The sequence below is a fragment of the Peromyscus californicus genome, unplaced genomic scaffold (genome assembly GCF_007827085.1).
Source record: "Peromyscus californicus insignis strain IS unplaced genomic scaffold, ASM782708v3 Scaffold_19__1_contigs__length_69161282, whole genome shotgun sequence".
NCBI lineage: Eukaryota > Metazoa > Chordata > Mammalia > Rodentia > Cricetidae > Peromyscus > Peromyscus californicus.
The window spans coordinates 8,956,061-8,971,401 of NW_026294491.1; the positions used below are offsets into that span (position 1 = coordinate 8,956,061).

The 15,341-nt window shown below is 52.2% G+C and overlaps 1 protein-coding gene across 1 annotated transcript; it reads left to right on the forward strand.

The window, feature by feature from the left end:
• The first annotated feature begins 2,608 nt into the window (after window positions 1-2,608).
• Rrp1 (ribosomal RNA processing 1) lies at window positions 2,609-15,140 on the forward strand. The gene is made up of 13 exons (XM_052744542.1): window positions 2,609-2,796; window positions 3,573-3,655; window positions 4,563-4,620; window positions 6,908-6,993; window positions 8,542-8,603; window positions 9,524-9,653; window positions 9,739-9,803; window positions 9,949-10,139; window positions 11,417-11,496; window positions 12,509-12,606; window positions 12,799-12,818; window positions 13,467-13,589; window positions 14,575-15,140. Exons 1-13 carry the CDS (start codon window positions 2,664-2,666, stop codon window positions 14,763-14,765), a joined length of 1,320 nt encoding a protein of 439 aa, XP_052600502.1. The 5' UTR covers window positions 2,609-2,663; the 3' UTR covers window positions 14,766-15,140.
• The last annotated feature ends 201 nt before the right edge of the window (window positions 15,141-15,341 follow it).

A 15,341-nucleotide genomic window follows, 5' to 3' on the forward strand; every position in this document is an offset into this window, starting at 1 on the left:
AGGGATGGTGAGACTTTCCCCTGGTGAGGTTCCTCTGGAGGGATGGCGAGACTTTCCTTGGGGATCCATGTACAAATGATTGACTGGTGGGTACAAAAACTAGCAGCTACAGTTTCCTTCTCCCAGATGTTTACAGTCTGAGACGGCTTACCTACAGGGCCCTCCTATGGACACTGGCTACCTCCCCTTGTAGTAGAATAATCCTCTTGCACTCTGTAAAGATTTGTCACTCGAATTGGTTTAATAAAACACTGATGGGCTGGTAGCTGGGCAGGAAGTTTGGCAGGAAAGTCAAACTGAGAATGCCTGGAAGAAGGAGGGAGGATGAATCAATTGCCAGCAAGATGCAGAGGAAGCTTGGGAGGCAGAGGTAGGTGGATCTCTGTGAGTTCGAGGCCAGCCTAGCCTACAAAGTGAGTTCCAGGATGTGGAGAGCCAGGACTGTTACACAGAGAAATCTTGTCTCAAAAAAACAAAAAAATAACAAAAATAAGAATTATGGGTTAATTTAAGTGTAAGAGCTAGTTAATAATAAATAGGCCTGAGCTACCAGCTGAGCATTTATATGTAATATTAAGCTCCAGAGTCAATTATTTAAGAAGTGGCTGTGAGTATTTGGGAACAGGCAGGCAGGAGAGAAACTTCCGCCTACCTCCCCTCCCTGGGTTGTACACAATAAACAAGCTGAGGTTCCAGGTTGCAGAGGGAGTAGATGTCTCCATGAGAGTGCACATACCTCATCTGACTCCACTTTTCTGTACGTATGTCTGTGTGTCCATCCTTTCTTTATTCCTCCACCACCCCTAGTCAGAGTTTCAGAATCTAAGCCAAGCAGGTCTTGGCTTATATGTATATGTATAGGTAGATATATCTACTGTGTGATATGTAATGCATGATCTGACAGTTAATATTAGGAATTTAAGATAGTGTGGAGGCAATATGAAGGCCTAGACTTGACTTTACAGACTCTATCTTAGGGGAGGGCCACCATCTTACACCACCTGGTGACCGGGGGCTGTACTCAGTTCCAGGAAGAACCTCAGGAATGTGCCATGACAACTCGAACAGATCCCTAGAAGCAGCCTATTAAGAAATAGGGCAGTAAAATTTAACAAGATCCAGATGCTCCTGCAGACATCCTGTTGGTAATTTATGGCCCTTGCAGATATCTAGATGTCCTGTCAGCACATTGTGGTTCCCCGCCAAAAGTCTAACACAATAGTTTCGAATGTGGTTTCACACCGAAAGTCTAGACCAATAGTTTCAAAATTTTACCTTGCCCCATATCCCTTCTACCCAGTCCCAAAAAATGCCAAGGCATGTATTCCTGGCTTGTGGTTTTTTTCCTTTAAAAACTCTCCAACCCCTGAGCCTGGGGCCTCCGCATTTCTTTCCATCTGCCGGGCAGTGGCCCAGGTTTGAACCTGACAATAAAAAGACCCTTATGTGCTTGCGTGGGAAACATGCTCTTTGGTGGTCTCTGGGGGTTTTGAGACAGGGTACAACAATAGTATGCCTAAGTCTGCTAGTAAGGAAACTGGACGACTTGAAAATTGTTGCCAATGACACCGATGTGATTTATCAGTTCAGTAAATTCTGGAGTTTGGTCTGTCTATGTTCCTGTAGTAGCTTAGACATGCCCTCCCCACCTCCTGTTGCTCCACTTCCTCTTCTGATGGCTTTGGACAACAGTCCCTCCATCTTCTCTAGTATCTAACTTTTCAAATAAAGCCATCTTCTTTCCCTGTCACTTTGATCCCAGGCTTAGCTGGCCTATGGTGTGGCAACCAACTCGAAATGTTATGGTAACACTAAATCCAAATTTCCGCTGTCTCGTGAATTTTCCCAGCAAGACCTCAGATTTGTGGTGGTCTTAGGAAAACACCATGGTCACATCAAAGAAATCTACAATTGTTCTGTATTCTAATCTGACATTTCAGACGTTGGGCTATATGGAAGCTTTTGTAATTGTGTTCCAAATGGCTGTCATCACGCACTCAAGTTTTGAACCAGGGCACACTCAAGTTTTGCCCACTCTCTCTGTTCTCTGTAGTGAATGTATTCGCCTGTCCATCTTTAGGATAGGTGTTCCACACCTTGTCCCCAAACTTGGGTTATGATGGCTTTCTTGCTTTTCTCCCTGTCCAGAAAAGCGGATGCTCTCCAAAAGGCTTGGCCGGGTGGATTTCCCTGGGGATCCGGATTTATTTGGGCTCCCGGGAAAGGCGCACAGTTCTCGGCGGTATAGGGACAGTATGTTGAGCAAGGGGCAGCTCCACGCAGCCCTCCAGAGATGGGCATTGCAGTTAAGGACAGGAAGGGCCAGATCAAGACCTTCTTGTAATGCAGCCGCTCCTGCTGCGCGCTATGCAGGTTTTTCAGTAAGGAGGAGGGCGAGCCCAAGACAACGCTTGACCCTTCCAAGAATCAGAGTTGCCCCAGCCAAGACGCCAGGATTCCATCTTTCCTGCGGGCTGCAGTTGCGCCTCCTGGCCACGGAGGGGCAGTAGCGTGCGCCGGCATCAGACGGGACGTTTGACGTTTAGCAGAGTTGTGTCGCCGCGGTGTGACGTTCGGTGGTGTCGCGCAGACGTGACGTAGCGCTTGTCGTCACTGGAGCGCCCCAGCGGAAGCGCAGAGTGCGTGGTCTCAGGGTCTTCATCATGGTTCCTGGAGTGCCGCTCCCGCCGGAGATCCAGCTGGCGCAGCGCCTGGCCGGCAATGAGCAGGTGACGCGGGACCGCGCGGTGCGCAAGCTGCGGAAGTACATCACGGCCAGGACGCAGCGGACCGCAGGTACCGGGCGGGCGGGCAGGCTGGGAGCCTCCGCCGCGTGGGCCCCACGGGGCCGGGTTCGCCGGCGGGTCTCCTAGCTCAGGCCGTCCCCGTCGGAATGCACGCTTTTCCTTCCTCCGGAGCTTGCTCGTGCTCTTTGGGCCTTACCAGTGTTCTGTGTGCTTAACGGAGTGGCCTCGAGCTTCCCAGAACATGCCTTCTGCTGAGTGCTTTCAGTGAGTGGGTCCTCGAAGAGCGACCCCCTGCCAGCAGCCTCAGCTTCTCTTGGATACCCCTTCACAGATGAGAATTCTAGGTCCCCTGAGCAGTGCTTTGACCGAGGTCACGGCCCTGTGCTTTAGGAAGCGCCACAGGGCCGTTTTCCACGCTGCAGCTTGAGAGCCGCAATTTAGGTTATGGCCTTTGCTAGCCTGAATGAGTAACTTTCACCATTTAATCTCTGAGATGTAATAGATAAGCTACAACTCCTTGGTCTGACACTGGCTTAATGATCACTGCATTAGCTACGGGCAATCCAGTATGGGTTGAGGTTCTGTGTTTTAACCCTGTGGGACTGATGATACCTGTCTTTAACTGGGGCATGAAGCTACTGGGGGAGCTCCTCCAGTCACAGGTATGGCAGGTCTATTGCAGAGTGTTTTGGGGAGGGGCTGGCTGCCCAGTTCCTGCACAATGATACGATTCTGGGGTAATTCAGGCAGTCATGCTTCCTTCTGCCTCGGAAAGGCAGATTCCAGGGTCCACTGAGTCCACTGACTGTTGCTCTTGTGATTTAGGTGGTTTTACTCCAGATGAGCTGTTGAAGATCTGGAAAGGGCTGTTTTACTGCATGTGGATGCAGGACAAGCCGCTCCAGCAGGTGAGTGCATGGGAAGGTAGCTGAAGAAACTGGACAGGAATGGATGGTGGACTGATGGGCGTGTGTTTATTCCCCTTTTAACATGGCCAGAGACTTGGGTGGAGTCACTCAGCTTATATCCCTTGTTCTGTGTGGCTGGCGGGGCTGTGGTAGGAAGGTCCCGGCATTTAGGAAGGACAGGAATGGTTGGCTAACGAGAGCATCTTAGTGACATGGTGGCAAACAGTGTAGGCCAGGGTGGGCTGAAGTGGATAGTGTCACATTAATCACTGCTTTGGTTGGAAACGCAGTGCTGATGTAATGGAAGTAAGGGCAGAATCCAGGTCTCCTGGGAAGGCATTTCTCCTGCAGGCCTTTTTTTTTTTTTTTTTTTAACAGCAGTTCTCAGCTTGTGGTTTGTTTACACAGTTGGAGGAGCCTTACATGCAGCAGTTTCCTGACCCATATTGTAGTACCTGCTAAAACAACCATCTCTGGGTGGGGGTGGGGGGAGTTCTAGAATCTTAGCCAGGGTACTGGGTAATGCTTAACACTGAGAGACAGTAGATAGTGAGTGATTCATGTGTCTGCTTGACCCCATTTCCTGCTAGAAAGACAGCTGTGTCTCGAGGCTCCTTTCCATCTTGCCATGATGTCTGGGGTGTCACCCTCTTGTGCAGGGCCACTGCCTTAGTGAGGCCAGCACTGACTCCTGCTGTATAGAGGGAGAGTCTGATGGCTTCCACAGAGGAGGCCTTTCGCAGCAAGGAGACATGCAGAATTTGGAGGCCCCTGGACGGTGGAGGCCCCTGGACAGTGGAGGCCACCTGGCAGCTGGTTCTTTGTGTGGAGTGAGTGGGCATTGGTAGTGTGTGCTGTCTGAGCAGTGCTTCAGGGTCTGAGGGTGTGCTTCCTATTTCCCTCACAGGAAGAACTAGGAAGGACCATTTCCCAGCTCATCCATGCTTTTCAGACTACAGAGGCACGTGAGTACTCTGAAGCCAGGCCTGTCGCCGTCAACACCAGAGTCACTGAGATTCAGAGCTACCAATGTAGCAGTCTCTGTTCTCAGACCTCAAGCTACAGGGAGGTAGGCGGCTGTGTGGAAGCTTGTGGTATGGAACACAGCCCAGTGCTCAGCCTGTACTCACCCGTTTACCAAACAGACATGGCTCAGGAGTGAAAGGCGGAGGTATAACACATAGAGAAAAGCTCAGTGTCATGATACTATCATGTTTAGCTGGATTCCACCTGGTAGACACGACACTCATTCTATTTATTTGTTTGTTTGTTTGTTTGTTTATTTATTTATTTTTATTTTATGTGCTTTGGTGTTTTGCCTGCGTATATGTCTGTATGAGGGTGTCAGATCTTGGAGTTACAGTTGTGAGCTGCCATGTGAGTGCTGGGAATTGAACCCGGGTCCTCTGGAAGAGCAGCCAGTGCTCTTAACCACTGAGCCATCTCATTCTTGTAGTGCGCTGATTCTCAACCTTCCTAATGCTGCAGCCCTTTAATACAGTGCCTCATGTTGTGTGTAGCTAAAGTTTTCCTGCCTGGCCCACAGTCAGGACAAATCTCTCTCATCTGCCAGTCCCACAGCCACTCAGACCCAACCAAGTAAACACAGAGACTTGTATTGGTTACAAACTGTATGGCCATGGCAGGCTTCTTGCTAACTGTTCTTACAGCTTAAATTATTCCATTTCTATTAATCTATACCTTGCCACATGGCTCGTGGCTTACCGGCATCTTCACATGCTGTTTCTCATCATGGCGGCTGGCAGTGTCTCTCTGACTCAGCCTTCCACTTCCCAGCTTTATTCTCCTCCTTGTCCCACCTACACTTCCTGCCTAGCCAATGGCCAATCAGTGTTTTATTATTGACTAATTAGCAACACATTTGCCATACAGAACATCCCACAGCAGTTGTGGTGACCCCCAACCATAAAATTATTTTTGTTGCTACTTCATAACTTGTAATTTTGCTACTGTTATGAATTATAATGAAAATATCTGTTTCCTGATGGTCCTAGCTGTAAAGGGGGGTCACGACCTATAGGTTGAGAACCACTGTCTTAGTGTATTTCCCAGCTCTTCCATTTTTCATCCATATCCCTATTCTGCCTGTCTGTTGGAATCACCTAGGCAGCTTTTGAAAATCCTGAGGTCCAGACCCCAGCTCAGGCCAGCCTAGCTCTGGGGCATAGCCCGGCTCAGGCCCCTGTGCTACTCTGAGGGCAGTCCTGACAGAGGAGCTGGAGGCTTGTACTCACGTCCTCAGTGAGCTGGGTTTTAGTTGTATTAGATGGAAGTCGGCAAATTGAGGAGATAGATGCACATTTCCTCAGTTGGGAGAATCCCTCATCCCATCCCTCTGTCTTGGCGACAGGTTCTTACTGTGGAGCTCAGGCTGGCCTTGAACTTGGGGTCCTCTTTCATCACTGATGTGTGCCATGGGGGTCAGGAATATCTCTTTAATTGCATGTATAGATGGAGTGGATCTGAGCTCCCTACTCTTTGCTCTCTAAGAACTGGCAGGAGAGTTGCTTTGCTGGGCACAAAGCTGATCACTTGGTGACCTAGTCACCAGGCCACCATGACTGAGCCGTCTGAAGAGCCCTTTGCTGGTGTAGAATTTGTTCTAGAACCAAGGTTTCCCAGGGCTGGTGCCTCCTTGTCCTGCAGATGGTACCTTCCTCCGATGGGTGAGATTAGGTAGGGCTCACCCTCAGGACCTTCGTTAGTGCCCAAGCACAACCCCTCTGTTTACTCTGGTTACGGTTTGCAATACCAAGGGTTTAGAGCTTCTCCGTAAGATTTTGAGGGCACAGTTCAGACTCTACGTCCTGCAGCTGACTCATCTGTTACCTGCAGGGCTAATGGATCTAGTTGGGCAAGTGCCAAGCCTCTGCCTACAGTCCTGCTTCAGTGACTCCTTGCTAAACATCTGGCTTGGGTGTCAGGAGGTCCTCAGCCCAAGCCAAGGCAGGGACAAAGAGGCCGGGGGTGGGGTGGGGCGCTCTGTCCCCAGTAGTCACTCCATTTCCCAGTACCTTGCTTCCTCTATGTGCGTTTGTTCAGACAACAGAGTGACAGCTTGATTGGAACTGTGTTGTTTGTTTTTTCTGTGGAGTCTGGGGACTTCTACTTGTGAGCCCTGTGAGTGAATACACAGGCAGGGCGTTCCAGGGCCGCCCACGAGGACTTGTGCGGGTGTGCTGCCCTTCCCCACATGGCTCTGGTGTTCATGTGTGTGCTCTCTCCCTCCAGAGCACCTGTTCCTGCGGGCGTTCTGGCAGACCATGATCCGAGAGTGGGTGGGCATCGACCGACTGCGCCTGGACAAGTTCTACATGGTGAGGCACAGAGCAGGGGACCCACGAGCCCTGGGGTGAAGGGGTCAGCAAGGGCTGGTTGGGAATGTACTTGGCTGCAGTGCTGCTACAGCCTGAAGTGTCCCCATCTTGAGGGCCAATAGGAGTTCAGAGAAGGAGCCTTGCCTCAGCCCTCCTCAGGAGTCAGCCATTGTGACTGCCAGTAAACCCTGGCCGAGCACACAGCAGGAGGGGACCAAGTCCCCCGCCTGTGAAGATCCTCTTCTGGCTGAGGGTTGTCTCCTGCTTTCTTTCTCCTGTGTCATGCTCCTCTCGGCCAGTGAGTTGTGTAGGAACATAGACCTGAGTTCTGTGGGCACATCTTGTGCCATGCTGACCCATGCCCTGGTGGAACCACAGACTGGTCAATAATCAGATGTCCTTCCTTGTAGTGCTGGAGCCTACCCATAGAAACAGAAGAAAGATGGGCTGTATGGGCTGTGGGGCCCTGGCTGCATGTGGGGGTCCAGCACCTCCTGTAGCAGGGAGTAGGTCTGTGGGAGAAGGTCCTGTGTGGAGTGGCTATGCTAAGATGTAATCAGCTAGGCTGCTATTGCTGGGTCCTTGGTGTGGTAAATGCTGTTGCTTTCCAAGGCCCATTTAAAGATTTTTAATTACATGTTTTTGTGCGTGTGTGAGTTTTGCCTCTATGTATGACACCACATGTATGCCCGGTGCCCTCAGAGGTCAGAAGAAGGCATCAGATCCTCTGGAAGTATGGGTGGTTGTGAACCACCATGTAGGTGCTGGGCATTGGATCAGGGTACTCTGCAAGAGCAGCAAGTGCTCTTAACCACTGAGCCATCTTTCTAGCCTCCAAGGTCCATTTTATCTTTGTGCCATTTGTGACCAAGTCTTGAGTGTGGCTGACTTTCTCAGAGTTAGTGTAGATAGGCATAAAAGTCAGGTCCACAGTGTCCCCAGGTGTGACATCAGACCTCTGGTGTGCTCCGTGCACATGGCTGTTAGGTTCCATGTGTTGTTGGTTGTCTTGACTGTGATCTGGATGCAGAGTGGACATACTGTGTTAAGATCTAAAGGCAGGAAATCCGTAGAAAACATTGAGCCATGTCAAGGGGTAGTGGGGTGCATGGGAAGGATGCTGAGCCTTGATTGATGTGGCAGTGGTTCAGAGCAGGGTTTGCCCCTGTCTTGCTCTCTGATGGGGAAAGGGGGGCTTGGGAGAGCATGGGGGAAGTTAGGCCCAGCTTCAGACTTGGCTTTGTGGTGACTGCCTGCCGTAGGAAGAGCCCACTGCATGCCTGACCATTCTGGTCAGCTCTGGTTTGTAGTTCCCACTCACTCAGGTGAGCCTGGCTTCCTGCTGCTCACAAAGCCAAGTGCAGAGCTTCCATCTCCAGGCCTAGGGTCCTGTGGGCACAGTGTCATGTCCCCCAATATCCATCCTGTGGGCAGGCGTGCATCTTGAGACATGCTGAGGCCTTACCTTCAGGAGGCTTCTGGGACATGGGGAAGCTGGGTAACTTGTCCACTGTACTCTCACTGACATGAATTTCTTTTATGTCCAAGCTCATGAGGATGGTCCTGAGTGAGTCACTGAAGGCCGTGAAAACCCAAGGATGGGAAGAAAGGTGGGTCCACACTGAGAGTCAGGTTTTTATAAAGTAAAATGGTTCAGGTGATGCTCTCTTCTCTGAACTGCTATCCAGTTATGTCTAGAGTCAGGCAGAATTGTGTACGCTGGTCATAACAGGCATGCAGCTAAAGCCCTCTTCCTTTTTGTGTGTAGTTTGCTTGTTTGTTTGTTTGTTTGTTTGAGACAGGATTTCTCCGTGTTTGTTTGTTTGTTTGAGACAGGATTTCTCCATGTAGCCTTGGCTGTCCTGGAACTTGCCCTGGAAAAAAGGTTGGCCTTGAACTCACAGAGATCTGCCTGCCTCCCTGCCTCCTGAGTGCCGGGATTAAAGATGTGCGCCAAGGCCTCTTTAAGGGGCACATGGGCGGGCAGCTGTGCTGTCAGTGGTCACTGTCTGCCCAGACCTCTTACTTTTGACCACGGTGCTTAGCTGGCTGGCCTGTGTCCCTGAGCAGTGGTTGGCTGTGTTCCTGTCTGACCCTGGCTTCTGTGACAGCAGTGGGTCCCCACTCCGCTGGGGCCCTCATCCTGTCCTTGCCCTCTTGGGAGACCCCAGACCTAGAGGGGCTGCCTGCTCACCTGTCTCCGTGTCCAAGCTGAGTGCAGCGGGTTCCAAGCCGAGTCCTATCCCACAATGTGGGTTTCTGACTGTTTTCATTTAGATTTTTTGTTGTTGTTGTTGTTGTTGTTTGTTTCTATTTTTCAATACAAGGTTTCTCTGTGTAGCCCAGACTGTGCTAGAACTTAGACCAGGCTGACTTTGAACTCGGAGATCCACCTGCCTCTGCCTCTGAGTGCTGGGATTATTAAAGTTGTGCGCCACCACCGCCTGGCTTCATTTAACATGTGGAGGGAGCGGGAGCACCGGTGACCTGTGACTGCGTGGCTCCCACTGCTTTTCCCCTCTTTCCTCAGACAGATCGAGCAGCTGCTGGAGCTGCTCACCACCGAGGTACTGAACCCCGACAGCCAGGCCCCCAACGGGGTGAAGAGCCACTTCCTGGAGATCTTCCTGGAGGAGCTGACCAAAGTGGGCGCTGCAGAGGTAAGGTGGGCTCAGGCGGGGTCTGTGGGGTGTGGTGCATGTGCCCAGCACGGGACACACCTCCCATCCCTGGGTTTCCCCACAGCTCACCGCAGACCAGAATCTGCAGTTCATCGATCCTTTCTGCCAGATAGCAGCCCACACTAAGGAGTAAGTGGTGGGCGGCCCCGGGTCTGACCTTTGTCACGCGTGCCGTCTCAGGCAACAGTGGCCTTTGGCCCTCCATGCTGTGAGGGTTGGCATGGTGTCTGAGAGCCCAGCCCAATGGCCTCTCTGGCCTCTGCTTCCCCCTCAGCTCCCTAGTTTTAAATAAGATCACTCGGAGCATCTTTGAGACGATTGTGGAACAGGCTCCCTTGGCCATTGAAGACCTAATGAATGAACTGGACACACAGAGTGGGGAGGGTGAAGCGTCAGAGGGTGATGAGGAGTCCTCAGACGGTGAGCAGGATCTGCAAGGCACACCACCCAAGAGGCTGCCTGCAGGTGAGAAGTCCAGGCCTGTCCCAGGCCGAGCCCAGGGCTCTTGCTGGATTGTTGTGTCTCCTGGCTGTCCTCTCCAGAGTCCCTTGTAGCGTGGCATAAAATACGTATTTACTCTTTTAAATCTGCCTTTGCACGTGACATCCAGCTACCAGCTCAGTTCCTGAAGGGCTCCTGTCTAAGGCTATAATGCTCCCCGGGTCCTGGGTGGCACCCTGACCTCCCTGTTCACGAGGCAGCGTCTGCCCTGGTTTTGTTCCTGTTCTTAGTGGTGTTAGGATGGAACTTGGGGCTGTCTGCACCAGGCAACTGTTCTGACCTTGAGTCATGCCCAAGCCTTCATCCTGCTCTTCCCCCTGGGATTCTCTGCCTCCATTGGTTGCCTTGTCTCTGCCCCTCTGTGGTCCTTTTCTCTGCCCTGCCCTCCAGTCAATCTGGGTCTGACCACATAGCAGCAAGGAACAGAGGACTGCACCGCACATTCTCTTATAAGTGGCCCCTGAAGGGCTGTGGGTCTGCACCAGGCTTTCTTGGTCTTGAGGCTGTGGTCATGGACCCTCAGGGAAGGGTGTCCTCTTTCAGCTCTCGTGTCAGCGCTGGCAGCCCCTTTCTTGTGGGTCAGCAGACACACTGCCTGGCCATCCTGTGTGTGTCTTCCCAGTCGTCCTCAGTTTCCTGGCAAGTCCCAGTGGTGCCTACTTGAGGTCAGCAGCCACTCTGTATATAGCAAGCCATCCTGCAGCTGCTGTCCTTCGTACCAGAGTGTCCCACAGGACCACTGTCCAGAAGTCCTTCACCCAAAGGCGATGCTGAGTGTGCTGTGGGAGCACATGCCTATGATCTCAGCACTTGGGAGGCTGAGGCAGGAGGGTTGCCCAAGTTCAAGGCCAGCCTGGGCTTTGGAAATACCAGGCCAGCTAGAGCTACATGACAAGGCCCTGTTTCAACTTTGTTCCTACCAAAGGCAGTGCTCTCAGAGTTCTTAGCACACAGCCCAGCTCAGTGTCCTGAGCTGAGCTAAGCAGGCTCCAGTGTCCCTGGCCTACCTTACTGCTAGGACACCTGAAGCTGCCTTTGCTGCCCAAGGTGCCTACTGAGCATGCGCCCCTCTCCTGGGATGCCTTTTTTCATCTCTGCATTCCCCTGGAGACCAGCTGCTTGTGCCCTTTCCAGCCTGTGCCGGGACATAACCAAGAGGGTCCTCGGTTCCTTGGGTGTCGGTATTGGGGTACCCCTACACCAGGCACGGTACCTTGAGTTAGGCTCCATTTTGCTTTTAGGCTCCAGACACAGGGCTGACCCTGAGGCAGACAAGGAGCAGGTGTGGGATGACGAGGAAAACGCTGGCCCTGTCCTCCAGGTAGGCATCCATGTCTGGGCTACAAGGTTGGCCTTTACCCTCTGGCCTCACTGCTGGTAGTGAGGACGGTAACAGGGTTGTACAGATAGCCTTCATGGAGGCTGGCTTTGGGGGAGGGTGGGTGATGGGCAACTGGGCAGCTCTTGGTGGGTGCTGAGAGGTTGATGCAAGGGCTAAGCCAGCCCTGCTGTACCCCATGGCATTCCTTTTGCTTTGAATAGGTGGGCTGCACCCCCAGGTCTGACCCTATCATTGGAGTGTTGGCCTTGAACAGGGTGGCACAGCCATAGTGATCCGCAATTGGGTCATAGTTCTGAGTCAGCTGAGAAATGGGGTCAGGTGGATTGGAAAGGTCAGACAGATGTCAGTAGGCTTTAATACTGACAGCCCGTCACATGAGTAAGTTTGGAGTATTCTGGGTTAAATAAAATGTATCGGACAATTTTCTTTTCTTTTCTTTTTTTTTTTTTTTGTTTTTTTTTTGTTTTTTTTTTGTTTTTTTCGAGACAGGGTTTCTCTGTGTAGCTTTGCGCCTTTCCTGGAACTCACTTGGTAGCCCAGGCTGGCCTCAAACTCACAGAGATCCACCTGGCTCTGCCTCCCAAGTGCTGGGATTAAAGGCGTGTGCCACCATCGGACAATTTTCACTTGTTAACTTCCTACCTGTGTGCTTTGGCTAGTAGGGAATTTAGAGGACTTTAGTCCCTGCACTCCAGAGGTGGCTCTAGGCCAGTCACATAGTAAGACCCTGTCTCAAAAAAAAAAGAAAGAAAGAAAGAAAGAAAGTTGGAGAGCAGGCTGCCTTCTGCAATCGGATGCTGCCTTTGGACAGTGCAGCCCTGGAGCAGGGGTGGTGTAGTCTGTCTGCAGGCCTTGCTGGAAGAGAGCTGAGTGGGTTGGTTCCTGTGGCTGAGCAGAGAATGTCTCCTCAGCCCAGGGAGGTAGGTGGGGTTGTGTGTTCAGGTACATGGACACTGACTGACCTTGTATTTCTTGCATCTTTTTGAAACAGTTTGACTACGAGGCAGTTGCTAACAGACTCTTCAAGCTTGCCAGTAGACAGAGCACCCCTTCTCAGAACAGGAAGCGCCTCTACAAAGTGATCCAAAAGTGAGTCAGGAGGCCTGCCTCACCTCTGCTGCTGTCCTTCACAGCCCCACCCCACTGCCTTTGCTGTGTGTTGTCCTGTGAAGTGGCCTGAGCCAGGTGGGAAGTCCGTGTCTCACCGAGAGGCTCCCCCATGAGGACTGATGTCTGGCAGAGCCACTGCTGAGTGGTGACATTTTCTGTCTTCTCTTTCAGGTTGCGGGACCTGGCTGGAGGTGAGGATCTGGTGGGCACTGAGGTGGTCCCCCCCACAGGCACACGCACACACATGATTTAAGAAGTGCCAGTGCCTGTGGGATGGAGTGGTTCCAAGTGATCCCTTAGGCATGAGAAGTCTGTGTCTTGGTGGGAGAAGGGGTAGGCTCGAAGACTCCATAGCACTTGGTCGTTCTCGTACTTGCCGTGTGGTACTCAGGCTTCATTGCATGCCTCGCCCCTGGAGGCCTTGAGCCTTTAACTGTCCTGCTGTGCCTTGCTTGTGGAGCCAGCCTCTCTTCATTCACCAGAACGTACCTTGATGCTTCATGCAGGCCTTGAACTCGTGTCCAGTGTTTGTAGATGAAGTTCACACTGGAGAGAGTGTGTATTGTGTGTGATGGGTTTTTACCAGTGCCCAGGAACCCCCTGCAGTACAGGACATCAGTCACCACTACACAGCATAAGCCTGTTTGAGGAATAGACCTTGGCACTGTGCCACAAACTTGGGGCCACAAATTGCCTTTCTGGATTTTCCTGGTCCTGAGCTGGGTCTGTGTGGACCTGTGATGTGGATCTCAGCAGCTTGGTCATTGGGATGAGAGTGCGCCTTGCAGAGTGGAGGTGATACATGCCCTCAGCACCCTGACTGTCACCCTGGTTCTCAGGCACTTTCCCTGATGATGAGGTCCCTGAAAAGGCCTACAAGAAGCTGCTGGAAGGGAGGCGGGAGCGGAAGAAGAAGAAGAAAAAGAAGCGTTTGCCCACACTGCAGCCACAGAGTAAGACAGGTAGGCCGCTGGGTGGAGATGAACATGTGGACCGCCTCAGCCCTTGTCTCCCCTGCTCGTGGTCCTGCCTTTGCTTAAGGCTTCTCTTCACGCACAGATGCCCTGCAGGCTGTGGGGACTGCCCCAGACTTCGGTGCCTGTGCTCTGGCTAGCCTACCTCTCTGACCTTGCAGCCTCATGTGTCCTTCTGTATCCTTCAGTGATCCTGAACCTCGGCCACTCATGTCACTGTTGGTGTCGGGTCCTCTTCCCTTCCCGGTGTGTGTGTGTGTGTGTGTGTGTGTGCGTGTGCGCGCGCGCGCGCTAGCTTTTAGCACACTTGCTAAAGACTGCCCAGGGCCTGCTGTACATTGTTGGTGGCCCTGTCTGGAGCAGACAGTCTTTTCATGTGCTAACCTAGGAGCTGTCCTGTGAAGAGTCACTGGATTCACCCTGTCTCCCACCCAGCTATCTCCACATTGAGGCCCATCCACATTGTTCCTAGCTGGGCAGTGTCTTCCCGTCAGCCTGCCCTTGGCCTGACTCCATACTCAAGCCAGATACTATCCTTCAGCTCTGACACAGTGGATTGAGTTGTGTTTTCTGGCCTTGGGGCACCGAGCCATCTTTACCTCTCTTCCTATGCCCTCCTCACACCCTGCTCCACGTCTTGACCCTTCATCCTGTCCTCTGACTAGTCTTTCAAGGGATCAATTCCTGAGCCCAGCTTCTCTAGTATCCTGACACCCAGGATGAAGCTCACTGTCCATACAACATGGGTGCTCCCTGGTCAGCAGCCATGGCTGGTGCTCCCTGGTGCTGGCATTTCGGTTAAAGAGTCAGGTGAGGGGTTGGGGATTTAGCTCAGTGGTAGTACGCTTGCCTAGCAAGCACAAGGCCCTGGGTTCGGTCCTTAGCTCTGGGAAAGAAAAAAAAAAAGAGTCAGGTGAATGACACCCACGGTATTGTTCCATCAGCTTGTTCACAAGTCTTACTGTATCCACAGGGGAAAGCGAGACAGAAGCCTCAAGTACAGGCCCGAGCCCAGGGATAAAGAGGAAGAGGAGCAGGAGGGATGAGAAGGCTGGCCAAAGAGGGCCTCCTGGGAAGAGGAGGAGGCCTGGTGCTAGAGCAAAGGGGGCTGGTGTCCAGCAACCAGCGAGGAAAAGGAAGCGGCCATTGCAGAGTGAGAAGTGAGGTACACGGCCCAAGCCGGCCATCCTTGGTGGCACCTGGTTATTGGGCAGGATACCCAGGCATGCTCCTGGAGCCTCTGAATGCCAGGCTCTGAGCATCCCCTAGGGCAGGGACAGGAGCAGGATGAAGAGGGAGGCCCTTTGTCCAGTGCCGGCCTTCAGAGCCACTGCCTGCGTACCAGAAACTTACTCCGAAGACTCAAAATTTCACCTGGACCCTGTGCAGAGGCCAGAGGATCTAGAGTTTCAGTCCAGCCTGGGCCCAGAGTTCTCCTTCCCCCAAAATAAGAAAAATGAAACCAGATAACTCCGCCTGTGTGGGTACTGTCACCTCTTCCCTGGGCTGCCCACAAATAAACTACAGGTCCTCACGGCACGCGGGCTGCTTCTGCCCTTTGTATGGACATCTGTGTAGGAGTGGTCAGTGCCCCTTCCGGGGCCATGTGTGTATTTTTATCTACTTGGTGTTTACGAGCGAACCTTCGCAGAAGAGCCTTTCCGATGGCTGTGGGTGGGGCTCTGCACTCCCACCTCATGAACTTGCACTGTTGAGGGTTTTTGGGAGGTTCCTGTGACT